We start from the raw sequence: 26,751 nt of genomic DNA, 5'->3' as shown, positions 1-26,751 counted from the left end.
ATTCTCTCACATGCTCCAATATGTCTCCCCCAAATGTGAATTGGTATATAGATCTAGTCACCCATGCTGCTGAAGTATTGAAAACCATGGTTTTGGTCTTCCCAAGGTTCACTGTGAGGTCTTTATCTCTACAAAAGATGTGCAAAGCGTCTAGATTGCACTGTAATCCCTCTGGTGATTCTGAAATGAGAACAATATCATCTGTATACAGTAATATTGGTATCAGCATCCTTGCCAGGTTGGCTCTAGCTCCTCCTCCTCCTCCTCGATCTATGCAATCAGGCACTTCATCTATGTATAGACCAAACAATGTGGGTGAAAGTGGACATCCTTGTTTCACTCCTATGGTACTGTCAATCCTCTCTGATAGCCCCCCAGGTGCTCGTACATGACTTGTCACTGCCTCATATAATGCATAGACACCCCATCGTATACCCTTTGGTACTCCAATGTCTTGCAATCTCTGCATGATGCGTGTACGAGGCACTGTATCAAAGGCTTTGCGAAAGTCTACAAAGCAACAATAGATCCTCTTGTCTCGGGCTCGACCCTCCTCAATAATGGCTCTAAGTGTGAGAATATGGTCCAGTGTGGTATATCCTCGTCTGAAATCTGCCAGTCCTTGTGCTCTCTTGCCTTGCATTTCAGCCTACTCACTGAGTTCATGCTCCAATATAGATCCAAATGTCTTGGCCAAAGTATGACCGATCATGATAGTCGTGTAGTTGCTAGGAATTAGGGGATCACCACTTTTAAATAGCGGGATTATAGTATTGTTTGACCAATTCATAGGAAAACCTTTACATATTGCTCTATTGAACATATGTGCTAATATGGGTGCTAATATGTCACAAGCATGTGAGAAATGTTTTGCTATTAGTCCATCCTCATCATGTGCCCTCCCATTTTGTAATCTATAAATTGCATCCCTAACCATTTTCCATGTGAAGAAAGACCACTGTGTTGGCCTACAAGCTTGTGGGGGCTGCATAGGTGGCTGTCCTGGCAGGTCATACAGCTGTCTCCCATAGTCAAGCCAAGCATCTAGTGATGTAATCTGTATGGGGGGACTGTCTTTCATGAAACATCTTCCATGGGCTCGTGCTATCCCGCCCCAAAAATAGTTGATATATCTCTGCTTCTACTTTCGCTAAGTAGTCTCGTTTCTTCTTCCGCACAAGGCGTTTGAAGAACGCCTTTGCTTGGCGATGTGTTTGAGTGTCTAGCTCCACTTCTCTCTGCAAGCAAGCTTGGGTGGCTCTACACTCATCATCATACCAGCTATTTTGGGGAGCAGTAGATCGTGTGGGTCTACATCAGGGCAAGGTGTGTGGGAATGCATATATGGCTAATCCATGTATGGCCTTTGCTAAATCCCTTATACATTCTTCCAATGATCTACTCAAGTCCAATGTATGTAAACTGGTCTGCCGAGAACCACTGTAGATATGTGAGGTGTCTTTTGTAAAGTAGTATTTGGGATGTCTAGGGAGGCATGGTGTTTCATGTTTCATATGTACACAAGAGAGCATGAATGTCAAAATAGTATGATCTATTGCTATGCCGATTGGTCTCTTAGATATCTTAAAGTTTTGGATGTCTGGTATCAATTCTGGCGAGTCCATCAAGTATTCCACAGTACTTGCCTCTCCTTTGTGATTCCAGCATGTCAAATTGTTAGATCCTGGCCATTGTGGTAGACCATTAAAGATGGCTATTCTATTTGCACTTCCCAAAGTCAATAGGTGTGTCCTATAGGTACTCACTTCTTTATCCTGGGCTCTCCTGTGTAGGCCTATTTCATCTATGCCGATCTCTTTGAACATGGCATTATCATGCATATAAAAGTCACTCTGTCTATCTCCAGTGCGTGCATTGAAATCTCCTACTAATAATATGTCCCCAATGCTAGCATATCTCATGATATCCTCATAAAGTACATCAAAGGGAGATCCATCTCGTGTGGCATAGGTAGAATTTGCAGGAGGGAAGTAGCATATTGCGATGAATATATCCCGTGGTCTTCCTACATGTATCCTAATCCATAAATATCGTGCATCATCATCTCTTTTTATTACTTGTACTATCCCTTTGAGGTCCTCCCGGTATAGTATGGCCACACCTCCAGAACCCCTAGTGCTTTTTGGTTTTCTAGCTGTTGGACGAAATGCACTTTCCCACCTGTATCCCCGCACGTCTGGTGATCGGCTACCTTTACATTGGTGTGTTTCTGTGTACATTGCTATATCTATGTTTTGGAAGCTATCTTCAAAGTAACCAGCATCTAAGCGTAGGGCTCCATTACAATTCCATATTGATATCCAAAGTGTCTCATAGGCCTCGTGCGGTCATGAAGTCCTTTTGTCAGTGATGATGACTCATCCATCCCTATAAACAACCCACTTTCCCTCTTTGCGAGCCTCCAAATTTCGAACAACATTTGTGCCTGTAAGTCATTTTTAATCTTTATTTTGCATGTCTTGCGTTTCTGCCCTCTGATTTACTATCAGTTCGACTTTGACCTGCTCTTGTATTTCTTTCTCCAATTCTTGTCTCATAATTTGTAGTTCAGAGCGAATCATGAGATGAATTTCTTGGTATTTCTTTTCATTCATGGTGCGTGAGGTCTTTTCATGCCTGTCAGATGCTGGAGAGTGGCTATACGTCTTGTACCGTGTGTTCTTAGAAAGGGTGTTGAACATTGCTTCCATGGACGCATGTGTTAGTTCTTGATCAGATTCGTCTCCCAGATATTCATTTTCCATGGTTTGATGCTTGCATTTGTCTACATTATCCATCTCTCACACACTGCGTGCAAAGCCACTCAGCTTGTACTTTGTACTGTCAAAATCAAAGCAAATTCTGTGATTCCTGCAAATTTCCAGGGTTTTCCTAAACCCTCACTAAATTTTTTGCAAGCCCAGTAATCTTTTACGAGCCCAAATGCCTTCACACTATTTATAGTCACTGTAGAAATACAAATTGCAGTCCCAATCAGTGCATTACTGCATACTCCATGACATGATCAAAATCAAAGTCAATGCATCATTGCCTAGTCCACAGGCCAGTGCATCAATACATTCACCCAGGTCTGCATTCATGTCATTCTGAGTACATTCGTGTCCCTGCAGGACAGTGGCTGTCTCCTTGTGTAGAGACATGACCTTGCAGAGCAGCTTCTTCGGGTCAGCACTCACGCTAGTCCCGCCAGACTACTGTCACTGCCGTTGCTCCCACCAGACTCTTGCCTCTTGTAGGACAGACATGACAATCACGTCAACTCTTGTCACTCGTGCCAGACACGTCCGTCACGCCAGGCACGTCTCGTCACGCCAGCATCCCGTCACTCACGCCATACATGTCTCGAACCATCCCGTCACTCATGCCAGCATCCCGTCACTCATGCCAACATCCTCGTCAGTATTTCGTCAGTGATCACGATAGCTTAGGCGATCCTGTCACAGCATCCCTGTCACACACACACACACATAGAGGTAAGTAGGTATTTCAAGATAACAGGTGTGCTTTGATACCATGCCAAGATAACAAGTATGCTCTGATACCATGTCAAGATAACAAGTATGTTTTGATACCATGTCAAGATATGTGACAATACAAAGAGATAACAGGGTTTGCGGGAGAAACACAGTGTATACGACAAACACCGAGAGAGAAGAGAAACTCAAAAAACACAGAACAAGGTGATGATGCACTAAATTATGCTATAAGAAGAAAGGCTGATACAATGGAGCCGAAGCTCAAAAGATGACTGCATTGTCCTGTTTGACTCAAGTGGCAGCACTTGTGGGGAATTTGCACAGTGATGGGAGGGAAACACAGTCCTTTGATGCCATTTGAGATGAGGAAGATGATTGTCAGCTGTCAAGGGAGTGCAGCGCAATCCTTGAACGCCAGGAAGATGGCTTGGGCAGCAAACGCAAATCCTAGAGTGTTTGGGAGCTGTCAAACGCAGGGAGAGCAGCCCAAATGCTGATGCCAGGCGATGGATGATGATGCTAGATGAAGGGGCAGCCACCAGGAGGGTAAATGCAGCCGGTGAATGCTTGTCAAGCCAAAAATGCAGGTATCTAGGACTGCAGAAATTGATGCCACATGTGGGGTGATACGAGGCAAGAAGATGCTCACACCTAGCTGACGCCAAGTGATGGATGATGATGCTAGATGAAGGGACAGCCACAAGGAGGGTAAATGCAGCCGGTGAATGCTTGTCAAGCCAAAAACGCAGGTACCTAGGACTGCAGAAATTGACGCCAGATATGGGGTGACACGAGGCAAGAAGATGCTCACACCTAGCTGGGGAAGGTGATGCCAGATGTGGAGAAGGTCTCTAGGCAGCCAAAGACAAATCTGATGAAGCCTGAAGGGAGTGGATGAGGTCACCAGCTAAAGGGGACCGATGCCAAAGTTGGAGTACTCTTGCCAACTGTAGGGAAGAAGCGCTAGCTGAAGAGGAGGGTGATTGCCATCTAAATGCAGCACAAAAGATGGTGAAGGATGGTGTTTGATAGTGAGAGGGTGAAGATGGAGTAGGCAGCCACGAACCACGAGTGACGAACCACAATGTCCATTGGAAGCGGTGTGAGGGCCGTGGAAGGGTAGGAGAAAGAAGGGAAGAATATCGGAGTGACAAAAGAAGTGGAGTAAAGAATGAGAGAAGAGGCGAAGAATGAATGAAGTGACGACCTATTTAGAGGCGGTGGCGCACCACTGAGTGGGTGCTCACTGACGAAAAGATCAAAATGAGGATATTGACCCTTTTTGGGGCTATTAGTACGAAACCCTTAGTGACGTGTGGAAATTGAAGGAGTGGTTTCTCAACACCCTCTCTCAAGCCCAAAAAGGGATGAGAATAGAGGAGCAATATGAAGAAGAGGTTGAGGATCCCAAAGATCCAAGATTGCCACTTGAAAGGTAACCTCCTGTAGTAAGGAAGAGTAGACAGGATGAACTCTAGAACCTGACTCCACCTCGGGAGAGAAGCCACTAGCTCCGTAACTCCATGTTGGAAGAAATGCAAAGACCTCGTCACCAAGTCGTGCCTAAACCTCCAAGACCCGGAGCTAGGCAGTACTTAAAGATCATGGGTATCAATAGGAGAAATGATTACATGAAGACAACCATCCCCAATGAGTAAAAGATGGGGAATAACTTCATGATGAGTAGGTGCCCCCTCTGAGGGTGGTGACGCAAGGGTCCCCTTTGAAGCAAAAGAAGTAGGAGCCGCCTTTGAGGGCAAATATAGTACATCCCCCCTTTGAATCTCCCTCTGCGAGGGATAGGGAATCTAAAAACTCATGGATCACGGACTCCGAATCATTTGATGATGAAGGAACTGCCGTGAGTTGTGCTGAAGAAGGTATTGCGGGCATTGAAGAACTCCTAGAGGTGGCCTCTCAAACCCAAGTAGTCAAGGGTGGGAACAGGTGAGGCTCATGCTGAGCCAAGGGGAGCCTACAATCAATGTCTCTCAATGGAGTGGACTGCAAAGCCTAAGTAATTGAAGGTTGCAAACAACTATTGTCTCAGGAAGGAGCGGACTACCGAGCAGATGGTGTCCAACAATCATTGTCTCTTGGGGGAGTGGACTACATAACTATGGGTCGTTAAGGTGGCATTCGTGAAACCCTAGAAGAAGTAGAAGAAACCCTAGAAGAAGGAGAAGACTACCGAGCAGATGGTGTCCAACAATCACTGTCTCTTGGGGGAGTGAACTGCAGAACTATGGGTTGTTAAGGTGGCATTCGTGAAACCCTAGAAGACATACCCACTGGTAGACTTTCTAGTGTCAAGATCTCCTGCCATGTCCGAATCACAAAACCCCTGCAGCTCTAGTGTACCCTTTCCATAGCATATACATTTGTCTTGTGTACCTTTTAAGTATCTAAAGATACATTTCACTGCTTCCCAATGTGGTTTGCCAGGGTTAGACACGAATCTACTAACAACTCCCACTGCATGGGCAATGTCTGGACGAGTTGCAACCATGGCATACATCAAAGAACCACAAGCTGATGTATAAGGTATGCCTTTCATCGTTGTAGCAGCTGCATCATCTTTTGGGCAATCAGCTTTGCTAAGCTTTGTATATGGTGGTAAAGGCACACCAAGAGACTTAGCATCAGCCATATTAAATTTGTCAAGTACTTTGCTGATGTACTTGTCTAGTGAGAGAAACAAGAAGTGCTGTCCTCTATCTCTTTTAATGCGCATGCCCAAAATGTTTTCAGCTGCTCCCAAATCTTTCATTAAGAAGGCTGAACTCAGCTGCCTTTTAAGAGTATGTAAAGTACTCTTATGCTTTCCTGCAATCAGCATGTCATCCACATATAAAACCAGTACAACAAGGCTTCCATCATCAGCCTTCTTAGTGTATAAGTAGTGATCTGTATGGCTGTGTTTGAATCCATGGCTGAGCATAAAGGTATCAAATTTTTTATACCATTGTCTAGGGGTCTGTTTCAGCCCATATAAGCTGCGTTTCAGCTTACAAACTAAATGCTCTTTCCCTAGAATAGCAAAACCTTCAGGCTGTTTCATGTACATCTCTTCATCCAAGTCACCATGAAGAAAAACAGTCTTCACATCCATTTGATCCAACTCTAAATCCAAGGATGGAGTGAGAGCAAACAAAACACGGAGCGTAGTCATCTTCACCACCGATGAGAAAACCTCTTGGAAGTCTATGCCTTCCTTCTATGTATAGCCCTTAGCACCTAGACGTGCCTTGTATTTGGGCTTCCCATCAGTACAATTCACCTTATAAACCCATTTGTTAGGAATAGCCTTCCTATCCTTAGGCAAAGGTACAAGCTCCCATGTGTTATTTGCATATAGAGATTTCATCTCTTCTTGCATAGCAAGCTCTCACTTGCTCTTGTTTTTACATGACTGTGCATCTTTAAATGTCAAAGGCTCACCTTCATCAGTCAATAAAATGCAATCCAAAGATGGATGAAACCTCTGCGGCTGCCTTCTGACCTGTGTAGGCCTTCTTACCCAATGATCGGTGTTGATAGGCAATGAGCCTACATCCTCAGGTATGTGCACACCATCACATGGTGGCTGATTTTCAGCATTTTCTTGCTGCTGTAACCTATTTTCAGCATGTTTTTCTTGCTGTTCTATTCCATCATCTGCATCAATTTGCTGTCCATTAGTTTCCGGCTGTAGCACAGTAGGTTGCTACTCATTTTCAGCATCAAAAGGGACAGAATCTTCAGCTAATGGTTGCTGAATGGCTGGTTGTTTATGCTGAAACTTGACCTTCTTCTTGTCAAGGTTACCATCTGTAGTATTTTTCAGCAGCTTTGCCTCATTAAATACTATGTCTAGGCTGCGTACTATCTTCCTATCCTAAGGAAGACAAACTCTATATTCCATCTCTCCCTGATCTCCATATCCCATGAAGATGCCCTTGATGGATTTCATGTCTAGTTTAGTCCTTTGATTTACAGGAATATGCACAAAAGCATCACAACCAAAGACACACAAATGGTCATATAAAGCAGGTTTGCTAGACCAAATCTCTTCAGGAATACCATTTTTCAACGAACAATTGGGAGAGCGATTGTACAAATGAACTGCAGTTTAAGAGCCTCTCCCCAAAACTACTGTGGGAGATTAGTTGTGAGCAACATGCATCCGACTCTCTCACAAAGTGTGCAATTATATCTTTCAGCCACACCATTTGATGCAGGGTTGTAAGAGACCGTCAACTCCCTCTTAATGCCATGCATCTCACAAAATCTTTTGAACTCATTAGAGATATACTCGCCTCCATTATCAGTTCTTATAGCTTTTAACTTAAGCCCTTTCTGTGTAGTAACAAAGGCATGAAACCTTTTAAAATCATCAAACACTTCCTTTTTGCTCTTTAATATATACATCCATGACTTTCTATTGAAATCATCAATAAAAATGACAAAGTACCGTGCACCCCCATGTGAATTAACAGGCATAGTGCACACATCTGAATGTACTAAGTCAAGAGCATGGACTTCTTAACAACACCAGAGTAATAAGGAGACTTCATATGTTTTTCATATATGCAATCATTACAAAAGTCGAGACCAGAGCCTTTTACATCAAATCTCCCTGAAGAGGAGAGAACTTGAAGGCCTTTCTGGCTCATATGACCAAGTCTTTTGTGCCAAAGTTCCATCTGTGAATGAATTTCAGCCACAGCCAAAAACTTGCCAGGTAATGCTTTACAATGCAGATAATACAAAGTCCCCCTTTTTGCTGCCTTTAACAATCAACGTAGAGTCCTTGTGGACCTTCCAAGATCCACTACCAAAGATAGTAAAATACCCTCTTGCATCAAGGTGTCCAATTGATAGTAGACTTTTCTTTATGCTAGGTACATATTTGACATCATGCAAAATCAGCTCTTGACCATTTTCAAGGGCCAAGTGAATGGTACCTACACCCTCTATTTCACATGTATAATTGTTGCCTAAGTAAACCTTGCCTAGGCAACTTGAAGTATATTCAAAAAATGACTTCAAAGAGGGAGTGACATGACAAGAGGCACCACTGTCCACTATCCATGATTAAGACAGCCCATCGTGAGTTGAAAGTAAGACATCAATCACCTCCTTTTTCGTGATGTGCATATCACCTGTTACTGCCATAATATGTGCATCATTACATGAGGCTGCAACAAGTATCTCTCTAGTGTTAGAGAGCTCTTCAATAACCACACTAGATGTAACATTTTCTTTTGTAACTTCTTTTGAGGGAGAGATGCCATTATCTTTCTTTTTCTTTCCTCGTTGTTTCTTTCTTTCTTGCTCTTTCTTGTAGTAGCGATAATCGGGCTTTTTATGCCCTTTACATCCACATTGATAGCAAGTGATTGTTGAGATATCGAGCTCCACTCGTGATACGCCAGGGTGACCGTTGTATATTTATGTCACCGACTTGTCAGTTGCAGACGCGGTTGGTACACCGCCCATGAATAATAGCTACATGATAGCTATCCTTATCTACTCTAGTTCGTGGCTCAGTTAGTATGCCACCTTAGTTAGTTGAGTTTGGTTTGAGACCCATATATAGGGTTCTTCTATTTCTTTGTACTTGAGTTCTTTTGGCTTACACAACTAAGAAGAGGAAAACTGTTTTCAGCCTCCACCCTTGTGTGTCTTCCCCCATTGTGCAAGCAAGAAAGCTTCAAGCGAGACTCCTTCCTTCTCTCCCACAATCTTGACATGGTATCAGAGCCTTGTTCGTGGTAAGGAGCTCAAGAAAGCAAGCCAAGCTCGCGGTGGTCTGGTAAGAGGAGCAGTGTTGCTTTCATTTCCTGTTTTGGGAGCAGATCTCTGCAGGTAGCACAGCCGGAAATTGCAGGAGTGCATTGTCTCAGGTTGAGACGCCCTTCGCGGTGAAGCAAGAGGGCAGTATATGCTGCGGGAGAGGGCTTTAGCCCTTGGCGACCTTGTTTTTTTGATTTGAGGCCATTTCGGGGCCTGTTTTGCAGACGGAAGTTTTCTGCACGCACTCAAGAAAAGGCTCAGTTTTATGCTGTGCGACCACTGTTCTACAGGTCGGTGAAAAGTTACTGTAGAAATTGCATCGTATGCTTGTGCGCAGAGACATTGGGAGTTTCAGAATCATCCTTGGTTCCTGTTTATGCAAAATCGTCACTAGGAAGTGACTGTGTGGTCAAATACCACTTTCGCCAGTTTTGCAGATTTGCCCTTGTGAGGGTGAAGCTGTGTTTTTTGCAGTGACAGAATTTCTTGCAGTATTCTGTAATGGCGTCTGATTCTCTTTCACAGATTGTCACTGAAAAGCTTGACAAGAACAACTTCCAGGCATGGAAGTTTAGAATGACGAATTTCCTTATGGGAAAAGGATATTGGGAATTTGTTGCAGGAAATGAAGAAGAACCAGTTCTTCCTGATGTTCCCAATCAACAACAAATGCAGGCATTTAAAACATGGCATGAGAGAGCCAGGAAAGTTATGTATTGGCTGTCTATCAGTATTTCAGACTCTATGATTGTGCATATTCAGGATGCAAGTACGCCAAAGGAGGCATGGGATACTTTGTCAAAAATGTATAGCACAAATACGCAAGCCAGGAAAATGCAGCTCAAGCAAGAGTTGCATAATGTGCAAAGAGAAAGTATGAGCATCAATGACTACCACATGAAGGTGAAGAAGATTGCAGATGCACTTGCTTCCATTGGGTCGCCAGTGGAAGATGATGATTTAGTTTCCGTGACCTTGAATGGTCTAGGAAAGGATTATGCACAGTTTCGGACATCCATTTCAGTTCGTGAAAGATTTCCTGATTTTGAGGAGTTGATTGCTCTTCTAATTTCTGAGGAACAGAGAAATGGTGGTGCATCTTCTTCAGGAGGAACTTCAAAAGAAGCTGTCTTCTACTCAAATGCTGGAAGAGGTAGAGGCAGAGGTAGAGGAGGCCGATTTGGAGGCCGTGGCAGAAATCAGAATATGTAGCAAACTCAAGAAAACCAGTCCTATGGAGGAGGACGTGGTAACTCTAGAGGCAGGGGGAGCCAAAGAGGTCGTGGTGGATGGCAAAGAGGCCAAAATGCAAACAGTAATGTTGAATGCTACTACTGTGGTAAAATGGGTCATATGGCTAAAGACTGCTATAAAAAGCAGAATGACATCATGAATGGAAAACTGCAACAAGGGAATTATGCATCTTCTAGTAGACAGGGTGATGACAGAAATGAGCATTTGTTCATGGTGCAGCACATGAACAATTCTGTGACAAGTGCAGAAGAAAGCAATGATGTATGGTATGTTGACTCAGGTGCATCAAACCACATGACAGGTCATGCAGAATGGATGGAGGATGCAAGGAAAATGGAAAAACCAGGATTTGTGGAGACTGGTGATGATACTGCACATCCTATTGTGCAGATTGGAAAAATTCCCTTGTCTATGCAGGGTGGGAAAAAGAAATACCTGTCCGATGTATTTCATGTCCCGAATATTACCAAGAATCTGGTTTCAGTTGGTCAAATGGTTGAACAGGGCTTGCAGGTCAGATTTAATCCTCATGGATGCTTTGTTGAGGATATGAAAAATAAAGGTCGCTTGATAGCAAAAGGAAAGAAGAAGGGCAGAATGTTTACATTGGATGCAGACATGTCTGAATTGAGTGCAGCAATGTTTGCACATGGGACCGGTGTAGTTGCAGATATTGATATCTGGCATAAACGCATTGGTCATGTTAATGTACAGCGACTTAAATCAATGCAGGCCCAAAATATTGTTGCAGGATTGCCAAAATTCAAGGTTGCAGAAATGCATAAGGTATGTGAAGCCTGTCAGTTTGGAAAACAGGCAAGGAAACCATTTCCTAGACATGTTCAAGAGAGTGAGAAGCCATTGGAATTAATTCACTCTGATGTGTGGACAACTAAAGCTGCATCTCTTGGAGGCTGTCATTATTTTGTCAGTTTTATTGATGACTATAGCAGAAAAGTTTGGGTGTATTTTATGAAAAAGAAAAGTGAAGTTTTTGGGCATTTCAAAACTCTTAAAGCTATGGTTGAAAAAGAATCAGGCTTGCAGATAAAATGCCTAAGGTCAGATGGAGGGGGAGAGTACCTCTCAAATGAGTTTGCAAAGTTCTTGCAGGAGCATGGCATAAAGCAGCAATATTCATGCAGTTATACCCCACAACAAAATGGAATTGCAGAAAGGAAAAACAGGCATATTGGAGAGGTATCTCGTGCCATGCTCAATGAAAAAGACTTGCCAGATTTTTATTGGGCTGAAGCAATTGCTACAGCAGTCTACATAATGAACAGGACTCCCACTGCAGCAATACATGGAATGACTCCAGAGGAGAGGTATACTGGTAGGAAACCAGATATTTCTCATTTGAAAATTTTTGGTTGCATTGCCTATGTACATGTGCCAGATGAGCTGAGATCCAAGTTGGATCCAAAAGCTGAGAAGTGCATCTTTATTGGTTACTCTCTGCAGCAAAAAGGGTATAGATGCTATAACCCTTCTACTCGTAAGTTTACAGTGAGCAGAGATGTTGTTTTTGATGAGATGAGTAGCTGGTATAAACCAGTAAATGTGATTGATGATGAAGATGCACAAAATGGTAATGCTACACAGAATTCACAGCAGCAGTCACAAAATATTAGTGGACCTGGAGCGTCCTCTAGCAGTGGTTCACATTCTTCGCCATGGACAGGCAGATTGAGATCAGGAGAATCTTCTCAAAGCAATGCAGATAGTGGTATGCAGGTATCACGAAAAGGAAAAGAGAAGGTTGATCAGCCCATGTTTGATGTGAATGCAGGTCACTCTTATGTGGATGGTGAATCCAGTGGCTCAGAACAGAGCATTGATGATGAGTTGGGTATTCCTTCTATTGTTACACCTGGAGTAAGGAAGACCAGGGATGTTTTGAGAGCACCTGGGAGTGAACCTACTTTGCGCAGGTCTACAAGAGCTAGGTATCCTGTGGATAGGCTGAAATATGATGGATTTACAGCCATTCACTATGCATATATGGTCAAAGTGATACAGGAACCAGAACCCACATCTTTTGAGCAAGCCATGGGAAAAGAAAAATGGGAGAAAGCCATGGATGAAGAAATGGATGCCTTGGAAGCAAATGCTACATGGGAGTTAGTACCTTTGCCTAAAGGTAAGAATGCAATTGGCTGTAAGTGGGTTTATAAGGTGAAGCACAATGCTGATGGTTCTGTGAACAGATACAAGGCAAGATTAGTAGTCAAGGGGTATGCACAAACATATGGCATTGACTATGAAGAAACATTTAGTCCGGTTGCAAGGATGGCAACCGTAAGAGCAGTCATTGCTATGGCTGCATCAAAGGGATGGTCTTTACATCAGATGGATGTAAAGAATGCCTTCTTGCATGGTGATTTGCAAGAAGAGGTCTATATGGAGCAGCCACCAGGTTATGTGCATGCTGTTCATCCTGAGTTTGTTTGCAGGTTGAAGAAAGCCTTGTATGGCTTGAAGCAAGCACCTAGAGCATGGTCTGACAAGATAGGACAGTATCTTGTCACTATTGGCTTTCAGATTTCCAAGGCAGATTTCTCACTTTATGTGAGAAAAACAGAGAAAGGTATTATGCTGCTTGTCATTTATGTTGATGATTTGATTATGACAGGTGACAGTGATGAAGATATCCTTCATGTGAAAATGCTATTGAAGCAGAAGTTTGAGATGAAGGATTTGGGAGAGCTGCGTTATTTCTTGGGCATTGAGGTGATTAGATCACCAAGTGGGATACAGCTCTTGCAGAGGCAGTATGGATTGGACATGCTGTCCAAATATGGGATGACAGGCTGTAAGCCTATTTCAGTTCCTTTGGAGCAAAATGTGAAGCTGAGCACAGATGCAGGTGAGCTTCTAGAAGACCCTACTATGTACAGACGCATAGTAGGAAGTTTGATTTATATGACTATTACCAGGCCAGATTTGAGCTATGCTGTTGGATTGGTAAGTCAGTTTATGCAGGCTCCAAGGAAACCACATTTGGATGCGGCTAGACGCATACTTAGGTATGTGAAGTCCACATTGCAGTATGGACTATTTTATGAGACTGGGGTTCAGATACAGTTGCATGGATACACTGATGCTGATTGGGCTGGTAGTATTTCTGATAGACGATCTACCAGTGGATATGTATTCTCTTTTGGGAGTGCTGCAGTCACTTGGAGCAGCAAGAAACAGCCTACAGTTGCCTTGTCGAGCACAGAGGCTGAGTACAGGGGTGCAGCAATGGCTGCATGTGAGGTAGCTTGGTTGCATAAGCTACTTTATGATATGCATCAGTCTACAGATGGGCCAGTTGTCATTTATTGTGACAACATAAGTAGTATACACTTGGCAAATAACCCAGTCTATCATGCTAGAACAAAGCACATTGAGGTGCATTATCACTATGTGCGAGAGAGGGTTTTACTAGGTCTTATTGATCTAGTTTATGTCAGCACAGAGGATCAGGTAGCTGACATATTCACGAAGGCATTGGGCGCAGAGAAGCTGCGCAAGTTCAGAGACCTGCTTGGTGTGCAGGAATTGGGATTGAGCTCGAGGGGGAGTGTTGAGATATCGAGCTCCACTCGTGATACGCCAGGGTGACCGTTGTATATTTATGTCACCGACTTGTCAGTTGCAGACGCGGTTGGTACACCGCCCATGAATAATAGCTATATGATAGCTATCCTTATCTACTCTAGTTCGTGGCTCAGTTAGTATGCCACCTTAGTTAGTTGAGTTTGGTTTGAGACCCATATATAGGGTTCTTCTATTTCTTTGTACTTGAGTTCTTTTGGCTTACACAACTAAGAAGAGGAAAACTGTTTTCAGCCTCCACCCTTGTGTGTCTTCCCCCATTGTGCAAGCAAGAAAGCTTCAAGCGAGACTCCTTCCTTCTCTCCCACAATCTTGACAGTGATATCCTGTTGTTTACCTTTGATTTTACTCTTGCTTTTACCTTTATTTCTTGTATTTAGCTCAATGAGCTTATCTCTCAACTCATCTCCACTTGCTCCACCTTGGCAGCCATAGCCAGGTCTACACCTATCTTTCTTCAAGCTTCTATAACTTTCTCTACAGGGCATATCTCTCCAAGCTCCCTTCTGAAGATTTATTCCTTGACTCCCAAGGCTTCTCTGCATCACATAAGAACTTGAGATTGCCCCATCTACTACTCGGCATTGTCCTTTCTCTCAGGTTCTGTCCTGTGTGGCCTCCATAGCTAGACAGTACCTAGTCATCCTGGAGCCCCTGGATCTCACACTACAAGCCATTATTCATCATGATTCCTTCTAGGGGAATCTTCTCTAACTTTAGGCGCACCTTCTTGGCACATCACATCTCGACATTGGTGCTGCTTCAACCTAGCATTATCAAATTTCGTCATTACTGTCTGAAATTGCATTTGCCTGCGTTTGTTTGCTCTATGCATGACGGCTTTGTATCGATCTAGATGATGATCATAGGGATTTGATAGAGCATAAAGAGAGCTTTATTTCCATTATTTTTTTTTCCAAAATGATCCACTATAGCTCCTACAATCAGTGAAAAACCAGGCCCGAGTCAAAACCCTAATCCAAGAAGCCATAGCCAAGATTACTTAAAGCTTCAATTTTCTTCATTTTCTCACTCCTCTTAGCACACTCAAGCTCCTATCACTCTGAACTGAGTAATCACTCAGTGTTTAGTAAATATTTCATCAACCAATCATTAAGCTTTGGAAGATTTGGAGAAATCGAAGCTCAATGGGACAACATCATTGCTACTACAAGTTTTAAGCTCTTCAATTTCTCACTCTTTTCAATCAAGTAGAGTTCCTACCATTCAAGATCTGCTACAACACTTAGTCTTCCAACAAATATTTAATTGATTTACCATCAAGGAGGGGTTTTAAGCTAAAGGGGTAACATCAAACATTAAGCTTGTAAACCCCTCATGTAGCCATGTACTACAGCCTCTGTACACTTTGTGAGGCCCGTGTTACAGCCTCTGGATGATCATCATGCTTGTGGTACCCACACTTAGCCTTTTCTATGATAGCCCCTAGTGTTTTGCCATGTTTATGGTGTGCCCACGCTTTGTAGATGTTGCTCTCACTAAAGCCTCTACACACTTTGTACTTTCTGGTTGTGATTGAGGAGTGTTGAGATATTTACAATTGGAGAGGTGTTGAGGAGGGGTGTTGTGATTGGTGGTCTTCCAACTGGAGACGTGCTACATGCTCGGAAGATTTCTGCTGTTCGTTGTGTATTTTGCACTACATGTGATGAAACATTGCTTCATCTTTTTGCCTCTTGTCGAGTTGTGCGACAGATCTGATGTTTTATTTCCCGCGTGTGGCTCTCGGCTACTCAGCTATGCATAACATCCTGTTCATGGATTATGGGAAAGCTGCCCTCCATGCCTTCTTTGCATTCTGATTATTCCTGCCTGTTCCAGTTCCTAAGATGGACTGCCTTGTGGCATATCTGGCGTACTCGGAATGCCTTTATTTTTGATTTGGTCTCGAGCATCCATGGTCATGTGGCCCGTATTTGCAGTTTAGTGCTATGGCAGATTTCTTCTATGATATCAGTTGACCTTGTTCTTCCTAACATTGCTGCCCCCTAGCTGGCTATTGTTCGCTCTACACCAGCAGTGTGATTTTCTCTTTGTGTTAAAGTCCTAATAGTCTTTCGTCACTTTCTTGGAGGACCTGATGGTCTGACGTAACAGAATGTAAGAGATTTAGTGAGAATGCTGACCGGATGGTCTGATGTATATATTCTTCGGAGAGAGAGTTCTAAGCCGACCTGATGGTCTGATGTAAAATATTTACTTAATTCAATTACCTTCACAAAAAAAAAGAGAGTTATATTAACATCTACAAAAGGCCAAATTGGCCTATGAGACCAAAATGTTACATCTGAAAGTCAGGGAATTTTCCATGTCCCACATCCACTTCACAGCCATAGCAACCTTGTCTTTTTTGTTTCTTGTGTTGGACTGGTCATTAGCACATCTGCCAGTCACACAATGCATTCGTTTTTGATGTGGCCTTAGGTATTTGTGGTTGTGTGGGCCATGTTCAAGGACTGTTATTATGGCAAGTTGATTCCATAGTTTCAGTTGGTTTGATCCTTAGAGAGGTTGCTGCTCCATGGATGGTTATTATCCGCACCAACTTGTTTGTGCCCACTTTGTGATCCCCTCCTATTCTTGTAGTGCTGTGTTTTTTGTAGCCTTTTGGTATACAAGTTCTTTTTTACCTGTCTCTGAGTTAGCTTGGCTGGCCAGAAGGCTCTTTGTAAAAGAGAGAGAGAGAGAGAGAGAGAGAGAGAGAGAGAGAGAGAGAGAGATTGGTTGGTTGATTGATTGGTTTACTTGGGTAATGCAGACAGAGAGAGCCATAGTGACTGATGTTGCTGGCACTACAAGGGACGTTATTGAAGCTGGTATCAATGTGGGTGGATTTCCTGTTAGATTGTTGGACACTGCTGGAATACGTGAAACTGCAGATGTTGTTGAAAGCATAGGTACCAGTTAATGTACCGTAATTTTTCACAGGTTTCACAATTCGATTGTCTAACAGAAAACACAGATCCTTTCCACTCTGTTAACAGGTGTACAGAGAACTATTGCTGCTGCTGCAGGAGCAGACGTTATCATAATGGTAGTTGATGCACAAGAAGGATGGACATGTCATGATACCCAAATTCTTGATAGACTAAAGAACCAAGTGGAAGAGAAAATGGTAAATCAGTTCGATGTTTCAAAGTAGTGGACTTACGCTCTTTGAGTGTGAGCTGTAGGGTCTATGAATAGGCACACTTTACAACAAACGACCGTTTATTGTAAAAAGGAAAAAGAATTACTGCCTTGTTGGTTCGGAAGTGTTAATTGGATTCCTTGTTTTACAATGCAGAAATCATCGTCGATATTGGTCATTAACAAGATTGACCAAGCCCCAAGTAGCAAGATCGAATCATCTCATTTAGCAAGATTGTTCCGCAAGCAGGTTTCAGTATGTGCAATACACAGGATTGGATTTGAGGATTTGGAGGCAGTGTTAATTGATCTGATTGACATGGGGGAAGTGGTTTCGGGTGGTCGTGAGTGGGCTGTTAATCAGGTGCATCCCATCATTCTTCATTGGCTCCATCTATCGTTTCCATTATTTTCCTGCAAGTGTGCCATGTGCGTTGATCACTTATGTATCATCCAAAACGTGATCTGTCGAAGCAGAAATTTGGAGCAAAATAGAGAAATGAATCGAGAAGAGCGTCAAAGAGAAATGTTTGCTAAGAAAGGTGGATAAGAGTGTGTTTGCAAAGAAGGAAGCAAATCAGATCTTAAGCTTCATTTAGCATCTCTGCTCTGTTATCTCTTTGTATGTATGGGAAATTCTGAAAAGGTATAGAATAGAGGAAAGGCAATGTTGACAATGGTTAAGCCTGTAGAGTGGGAGGTGGTGTGTTTGTCATGCATCCTTGAGCAGTATCCAACTGATGCATGCTAGCCTCCTTGTTTGAAAGCTGTTTGAACGTGTAGTCAAGGCAGTCCTATGTTCCTCCTTCAGCATTTGTTCACAGATTGGCTGAGCACTTCAAAGAATATAGACAGTTATATCTTTAGGTTCCTGTTTGTGCGGGATTTTTCTGCAGGAGGGTGCGGATTCCTTATGAGTGTGATAGTGATGTTAAAATGGGATGTTTTGGGAGTGAGGACGATGACATACTGGTTATTATTGTTTCTTTGTAGAGGCAAGCAGAGCAACTTATCAGGACAAGCGAGGCCCTGCAAAGGCTGAGACATTCAATCTCTCAGGGTTTGCCAACAGATTTCTGGACGATTGATCTGAAAGAGGCGGCGGTGGCACTGGGTGAGATCAGCGGAGATGAAGTGTCGGATGAGGTGCTATCGCGCATTTTCAGCAGATTCTGCATTGGGAAGTGAAGGGATTGAAGTTGCTGGGTCTCTCTTGATGGCGAAAATTGTCTGCTTCCATGGATGCTCTTCAATAATTATATTGACGAGTGTAATATACACAATTGCTAAGCCACCCAAGTCATTCTCATGAAATCTCGTATATAGACTGTATTATGCAAAAGCTTTTTGGCTTACATGACTGACCGTCTGTCTCTGTTTGTTGACAAATGTTACGAGCCTTTGCACGCACATATTCATAATACAATCCACAAAATTGTCACATGCAAGGGACTTTTAAATTGCAAGGCATGCACCACGACGCACATGGACAACCTGATGTTAAGCTCATTTAAGTGTTCTCACTTAGAAAGTATGCTCCTAGTGTGGCCACCATACTATAGACACCCACCCACATCCCCCCCCCCCCCCCCTCCAAGCTCATTTAAGAGGATATCATACTACCTTGAGCCATACCTATGATACCTTAGGGAAGCTTGCCAATCAAAGAAGCGGATGCAACTATTGTGCTTTTGGGTGCAGTTTTGAGCTAAGCAGTAGAGGTTTAGGTTGGCAAGTTAGTTAAGCATTTATAAGAGCATTAAATGGGTTAATTTTGGTGCTTATATTTGAAGTATTTTCCTTGCTTTTATTAAAAATATTGGAAAGAAAATAAGAAGGCGTTTTTGTTGAACTCTTCTCCTTGCCTTACTACTAATCCCTTGGACAATTGAGGGTTTTGGTGAGGGAGACTAATGTTGGAGGAAAGAGAAGTTACTTAGTTCTTTGGGCATGAGAGCTAGTATGGTAGATGAGTCCACTTTAATGTGCTCATGCCTTTAAAGGAGGCGTACACAAACGATGAGTTTTAAAGTATTAATAGTACTTTGTGGAAGCTATAGTCAATGAAGGTTAAAACAAGGCAAGAGCATAAATGTCCGATTTATTTGGTGGATTATTATATTTTGGAGCACTTCAGTGTATTATTTTTGGGCACTTGTATTATTCTATGCTTCATGGTTATCACATTATTATGGTTTTATTATTTTGAGTCAGGCTCACTCGTGTACATTGTATTTATCTCTCGCATTGTATGTATTGCACTTGCAATTGTTGTGTGGGATTTGCACATGTATTTGCCATTGTATTAATGTAGGCTAGGAGCATGCAATAAGAAACAATTGGCCTACATTAATACAATGACAAATACATGTGGATCCCACACTCAATAACAAATACATGTGTCAATTCCATACAACAATTGGGTGCAACAAATATAATGTGGGATCTAGGTTGGACATTTTTCATTGCATGCTCCTAGCCTACATTAATATAACGACAAATAGATGTGTGGATAGCCTACATTAATATTAAATATTGGGCTAAACACAACAATTGAGACATTGGATAGACTTTTATTGTTTCAAAAGTTGTAACTCACTTTAGTAACAATTTCACATTGTCTCTTCACATTTCACTCTACTAACTGTGCTTTGTTTTCAAACCAAGAAAGCAAGAATACATCACTAGCTTTAAAGTGTAGTGAATATCCACCACCAAGTACACCAAGTCGAGAAGCTAGTAGAGAAAAAGAATAGAAAGAAGATGATGAAGAGCTTTGCATTTCCTCAGTCCCTCGCTCCACATGCCTTTCATGCATTCTCTCTCAATCACTGTCAACAATGGAAGCAAGATGATAGAATAGATAGAAAAGAATAGAAAGTGCTAATAGTTGTACTGACAAAGCTTTCGTAGTATGGATGTATCAAAAGGGTAAACATAAATAAAAACCTTCATCTTTATATGTATAAGTTAATTTATTTTATTAAAAAAAATTCAAGCCATCAATACATAATGACACACATTACGTACTTATAAACATATCATCCACATCATATACATTTGCATTCACATGTACCCATAAAAACATATAACGCAATCACATGCTCACATATACATTAGGATATACTAATAGACATGCATGCACACACATACGCGTCCACAAAAATATCCTCCCACGCGTTTCACATGTATATTTATCACAGTTCCCATTTCACCACAAACTATCAAACACAACACTCTAACCTATCCATCTATTCACACCTAAACACGATACACATCTACACATTTACTTGCCACTGCTAACACATAATTTACCATCCTCACATGGTAAACTTCACTTACATAATACACCCTTAACATGCACCTTATTCACACATACCAAACAATTTAATACTTCATATATTTATACAAACTTTTGCATACATTCACACACTAGCGTATCGTCGCACCCACTATCCTTCTCTCACCTTCGCATTTCACATCACACACATATCTATTATACACTCACTAAGTTTACTCCCCTATCTACTTGTTCCACACAAATTCTTATATATCCCACCACCAACACAATCCATTTCCACACTCGCACACTTACATATCCACAATAACACAAACATCAATGCATGCATACACTAACACCCACCTTACGCAAAAATCCCCTACCATGCCCACCAAACACGCCCCTTACACATACTCGCTTGATAAACCCACTTAAACCACATATACGCACTCACATAGAAACCCCTTTACATAAACCCCACACATTATCAACTCACCTTTATAGGTATACACTCATCACTCACACCTTTGCCACCACTACAGTCACTTCCAACTAGATACTCCTAAGTTCACTTCCACCTTAAAGTTTATTTCCACCTAGGTATCCACAACCATTCACTACCACCACGTAGTTCACTTCCATCACCTTCACTTACACCAAGAAGTTTATTTTCACTTCGTATTTCACTTTCACCATGTTCACTTATACCAAGTAATTCATTTTCACTGTGTAGTTCACTTCCATCATGTAGTTCTATTACACCAAGAAGTTTACTTCTACTATGTAATTTCCTTATACCATGTAGTTTATGTATGCCATGTAGTTCACTTCCACCACACACTTACACCCAACAACAACAGTTCGACCATGAATTTTCTTCCATGCTACACCCACCTCCATCCACATCCTTGTCTACCCTTGCTCACCATCCATTGTCCACATTGCATGTAATTGTATCTATAAGTTTTGTTTTGTCTTCCCTTGCACAATTTTCTTTGCCTCTAATTGTTTCTAAGACTCTTGTCCTTGCATTGTATGTGGTTTGTCTGCATTGATTAAGACTTGTTTAGCTACATTGCTTCTTTATAGCTATGATACTTGGTGAAACTACTTGCTTTTTCAAAAGTAGAAAGTCTGCTTTTAGACAACTCACATTTTAATTTTGAAGTCGAACCAAAGAGATGCATGCCATGTCATATCATGCAATATATTGCCATTCATGTAATCAACACTTGCAATCTAAAACAAGCCTTCTATCGTCTCTCTCTCTTATCTCTGATTCCCTCTATTCTCTTATGTTTTCTATATCTTTCTCTGATAGTGGGAGGCCTGGGGGGCTCCCACATGGTATCATTTTCCCAATTCAGGTATAGGGCTTGTTGCCCACTATTGACAAGAATGCTCAAGATGAGACAAAGCATGTAGGCGTATACATTCTTGTAATAGTTGATGGAGAGGCCATGCTTATTGTACCTTGAGAACTTGTCTATTTCAACTCCGTCATTGGAAGGACCATCTTTTGTTCCTTAAGAGTTCCACTCGACGCTTATGTCAAGTAAGCCTCAAAACACCTCCTTACATCCTATGATCTGAATCATTAACAATAATAGTACTCCTAGACCTAGGTCACAAGCTCAATTTGATTTTGTTGTATACACTTAGGCAATGACAAGGTAATCACCTCTCCTATTGGAGCGGATCCCTTGCTCTTAACTCTTCCCTATAATCCCTGTCCCTTCCCTAGACCTAGAAACTTTGCACCCTCCAACTAGTACACTAGATGGGGCCACATTTTTGGACTCTCTTCTTCCGAGAAATGTTCGAGTGTCCTTTGATAATTACCAACAAGTTGCCCACCTTGATTGTGCTTGATTATCTCGGGTGGACCTAGAAGCAAAACTCCTATCCCTTAGAGATTAGGGGACTAGTACTTTTAACAAGCCAAACATAGAAGAAAGACAACATCATGCTCACCTAGTAACACCCTAACCAACCTTGTTCAATGTAGGTTCTTTGATCACATAGATTTGCTCACTGTAGGAACTCACATGGCCTAAACATAGCTAACTGGGATGGGAAATACTCTTGCCCAATGAGACCAAGCCAAACTATCCTTAATGGCCAAGAAAATTAACAGGTATCATTTTGGATATGGCCGATGCAACTTCATAGAGAAATTTGAGTAAGTTTGTGAGGCAAATAATCTTCTAGAAGATGCCAAGTAGGCTTAAGCCTTTGGACTTTGCATGGGTGAGAAGGGTTGAACTTAGTTCACTGGCCTTGATGTAGTTGAGAAGGATTTCTTCATAGCCCTTAAGATTCCCTTCATTAAGAAATTCACAAAAGTTGGCTATGGGGATAATCTTATCGTCCATCTCATGAACATAAAGCAACATGAAGACAAGAGCATGAGAGATTATATATCTAAATTGAGAGGGCTATACAAACACATTCCACTAATAGAAAAACCTACTCCTACCCAAGGCAGTTACGAGAGCTTTCATCACATGAATCTCAATAGAGTCTTCAATGAAGGAATACACATAGAAGATCTTCACGAGTGAACTCAAGACAGGAAAGGAAAGGGCCTCAAATCTAATTCCCAATCTAGTAGAGGAAAACTTGAAATTGGAAATATCCTACTCAGAATCTCATGGTTGATGTGATGAAACAACAACAAGAGCTCTTGAAATTTATTGACTCACTCATACAAGCTCGATCATACTAACAAAATGTGCAATGTATACATTGTGGCAGTTGCCATCTAAATGTTCTTGATGGAGCAGGTCCTGTGCAAACTGTGGGTGATTCAAGCGTGAGGCATCCACAAATAGAGCCCCTAGGTGGCTTCCCTATGTTAGATATGATCAATGCCCCACCCTCATTAGGTGCTACCAATGATCCATGGTGCTCAAAGTTGTAAGGTCCCCATTATGAGGAGAAGCCAAATGTCAGCTCGAACATTGGTTGAGTCCTGACTTGTATATCAGATGAGGTCTATGTGACCGGATGGCAAAAAGGTGACTGTTGTGGGTCTAATCTTTGGGTTAGACGGAGTGGTTAAGCTGGTAGTAACTCGAGGTGCATTGCATCGAGTTGCGATGTAAGGGAGTTAAAAGGGGCCCCTGTTGTGGGATCCGAGGGCCGCGGAAGCGGCCCCTGGCTGGGGGGTCCCAGGGGGGACCAGCAGCCCCCCTGGCAGGGGTCCGGGGGCAGTGCCCCTAGCCCGATGGTAAAGTCCGACTAGTGGAGGCTCATATGGTAGGTCGGTCAGCAGGCCGACCTAACGACCTTTGCGGGCTATAAAAGCTAAACCCCTTCGCAGCCATCTCTCACTCATCTTTCACCTAGTCAGAGTTGTTGTTCCAGCTAGCCTTAAGCTCTTCATCCATCTTTTGTCTAGATCGCCATCTAAGCTTCACACAGTGGAAGTGCACGGGTGGACAGAGCCATCTTTGTATTAGTTGTTTGAAGTTAAAGAATTTACTGATTCTCCTCTTATCTGTTGTGTACTCTCTATCTCTTTCTCAGATTCTGTTCGTTGCGCCGTGTAATATTTTACACCCTATGCTCCTCCTTGAGCTAACATCAATCCATCTAGTATCCCACGGCCTTTGAACCTGATCATAACTCACCCACCTATAACATCCTAGTTCACTATGTTGAAGAGCCTGCTAAGGAGGACAAATATACCAACTTTTATGTCACTTATGATGAGGATGATAATGTAGTGCTTATGGAATATAGAGAAATTTCGATTATGATGTTGGGAAGAGGTAGAGGGTGTGGCTTGTTGCCCCCATGTGAGACTCTTGCATGTTGGACTTGCAAGATTTGCCGCCAACCTGGTCACATCTTCACTTGATGCCCTTAAAAACAAGAACCATCCAAGGAGAATGAAGTTGACCAAAGATGTCTTGAATGTGGAATTACTCACATGTATCTTAATTTTCCAAAGCAAAAAGCTAGCCTTCAACAAAGCTCTCATGCCCCCATTGTGCCCTTGTCACTCTTTGCAAGTGAAATGTTGAAAGATAAGGATGTGATTCCCATTCCGCTTAATGCCATTGCTAGAGCACAAGCTAAGCAAAGTGGTGTTAGTATCCATGGGCCATTTCTAGCAATTGGCTCTTTCATTTCAAAGAGGAATGTAAGGAAGAAAGCTAAGTGCTTTGCTCTCAAGCTCAAGAGTAAAGGAGCAATCTTAGTTCCCATAGTTGCTTCAATTGTTGTTGAACAAGTAATGTCTACTCCACGCATTAAATTGGTTGCCTTAGCCAAAGAAGGTGAATATCCGAACCCTAAACATAAACTTAAGTTGATTCGCAAGGTGCAAGATTGGGTGGAAGACGCTTAAGTTGAAATTTAAGTTGAAGAAACCAATGATAATTTGCAATCGCTTGGACATGATAGCTCATTGCCTATCACCTTGATGATTTGTCCTAACACTTTCGAAAGATGCACTACCGACTTAGGAGCACAACAACATGCTCATAGTCCACCAAGGCCGTTGCCGTATCAAGAAGTAGACCCAAGGATTTTAGTTCCCTTAGCCTCTACAAGTATCTCAATACCATTGCGTATGCTTTTCAAAAACAATTATGCCATTTGGACACCTTTCGAGACTTGGATTGGGACATGACAAGACCCTACCTGTAGAGGAGACTACACACCACCAAGTGCCTACTAGTTCCCCACCTACCCCAATCCTTGGTGCTCTCAGAGTTGCCACATTTTGGGAGGGTGCTGAGCAACATGCAATTCTGCTTGTGGATACTCTTGGCGACTCCATGCGACGAGGTATTTTTAAAGATAGGTGCTAGTATCAATATAGTGAATTAGGTAGTGCTTAAGACATGGGGAAACCCCTTAATTGAGCCTATCCATTTTAATCTTACCATTGCCAATGGCTCTATGGTGCACCCCTTGTGTGCATTGTAAGACTCGCCAGTGAAGATCATTGGTGTACAATTCTCTATCACATTTCTAGTCATGAAAGGAGTTGACTACAAACTATAGCTCAACCAACCCTAGATGCATATAATGCTCGACTCATTGAAGATTGGGGCAATGGTCTAGTCTTTTTGGGCAACCATACTAAGGCTGTGCGCATTGAAATGAATAGCTGGAAGACTACCACAATTGACCTAGAACCTATTTCTCACTTGTTGCATGGTGATAATTCGTCCCCTAACAAACACATCCTTGAACAAACATGTTCCATGCCTTGAGGATGAGCAAGATTGGCTACTTATCCTTGCCACCTTTTGGAGCTTCCATTCACCAAGGAGGGGGGAGTACAAAGAAGCCAATTAATAGTTTTGTCAACATAGACTTGAGGTAGCTCCCGTCCACTTGCTTAATGCCCCAGAGGATCTTCCTTCTATACCCTTGTTGATGATGCATGTTGGTCCCTTGGGCATGTAGAAGCGGAAATACTTTCCTCATTAGGGCAAAAAACGCTTCAAAAAAAGCCCTTGGAAGAATGAAAATGCCAAATTTGGTTGCTCACATGTGATTAATGAGAGAATATTGAATTCATTAAAGAGCTCAACCATTAATTGTCCCTCATCTTTAATTTATGTTAGGGTCACCTTTTCGGCCGTTTTTTGTCTTGGAACTTGGGAGAATTTGTATTTTCGAGAAATGTCCACCTATATCACGGTTTGTCTACTCCCCCGTCTTCTTTTCACATGCTCTTTCTCCATTCTCTTTCGCCATTCTCTTCTTTGTGCTCACTTTCTTATCATTGTGATCACTAATATGCTAAAATGTTTAGCAATACCTTTGCAAGAAATACAGATGTGAGCACATGCAAGTATAAACTTACCATCCAACTAGATCCAATTTATTCATCTTGGAGAAGTATACATCGTCGAGTACTAACAGATGAGATGGAGGCCAACTGATTGCGAACTCAAGGAAAGAAACATATAGATTTGTGGGTGGATGGAAATATTTATCCCAAAGATCCTTCAATAGATAAACCTCCTAATTTTTTTAATATTCATGACTAGATGAGATATGTTGGGGAAGGCTATAATGGGATGCTTGGCTATTGTAAATGGCTCAGATGAATGAAATGAGAAAAGCATTATTTATTACACTGACAAGCATTTTTGAGCTTACAAATAAGATTGACGTTTTGGAAAATGCTAATAAGTCATTACAAGACAAGCTAGCACA

At 42.2% G+C, this 26,751-nt stretch overlaps 1 protein-coding gene across 1 annotated transcript in view; it reads left to right on the top strand.

Annotated features, from left to right (window-relative positions):
• Positions 1–18,728, top strand: part of LOC148021267 (tRNA modification GTPase) — a 108,682-nt gene extending 89,954 nt beyond the window's left edge. The window contains exons 8-11 of the mRNA XM_087699127.1: positions 16,915–17,053; positions 17,141–17,271; positions 17,443–17,649; positions 18,279–18,728. Of these exons, the coding sequence (XP_087555253.1) occupies positions 16,915–17,053; positions 17,141–17,271; positions 17,443–17,649; positions 18,279–18,473 (672 nt within the window). The 3' untranslated portion in view covers positions 18,474–18,728. The remainder of the gene's footprint in view (positions 1–16,914; positions 17,054–17,140; positions 17,272–17,442; positions 17,650–18,278) is intronic.
• Positions 18,729–26,751: the final 8,023 nt, after the last annotated feature.

Source organism: Lygodium microphyllum, chromosome 18 (genome assembly GCF_053477565.2).
Source record: "Lygodium microphyllum isolate KBCC chromosome 18, Lygodium_microphyllum_v1.1.10, whole genome shotgun sequence".
Taxonomy (NCBI): Eukaryota; Viridiplantae; Streptophyta; class Polypodiopsida; order Schizaeales; family Lygodiaceae; genus Lygodium; species Lygodium microphyllum.
This window is presented reverse-complemented; position numbering and strand designations above follow the sequence as displayed.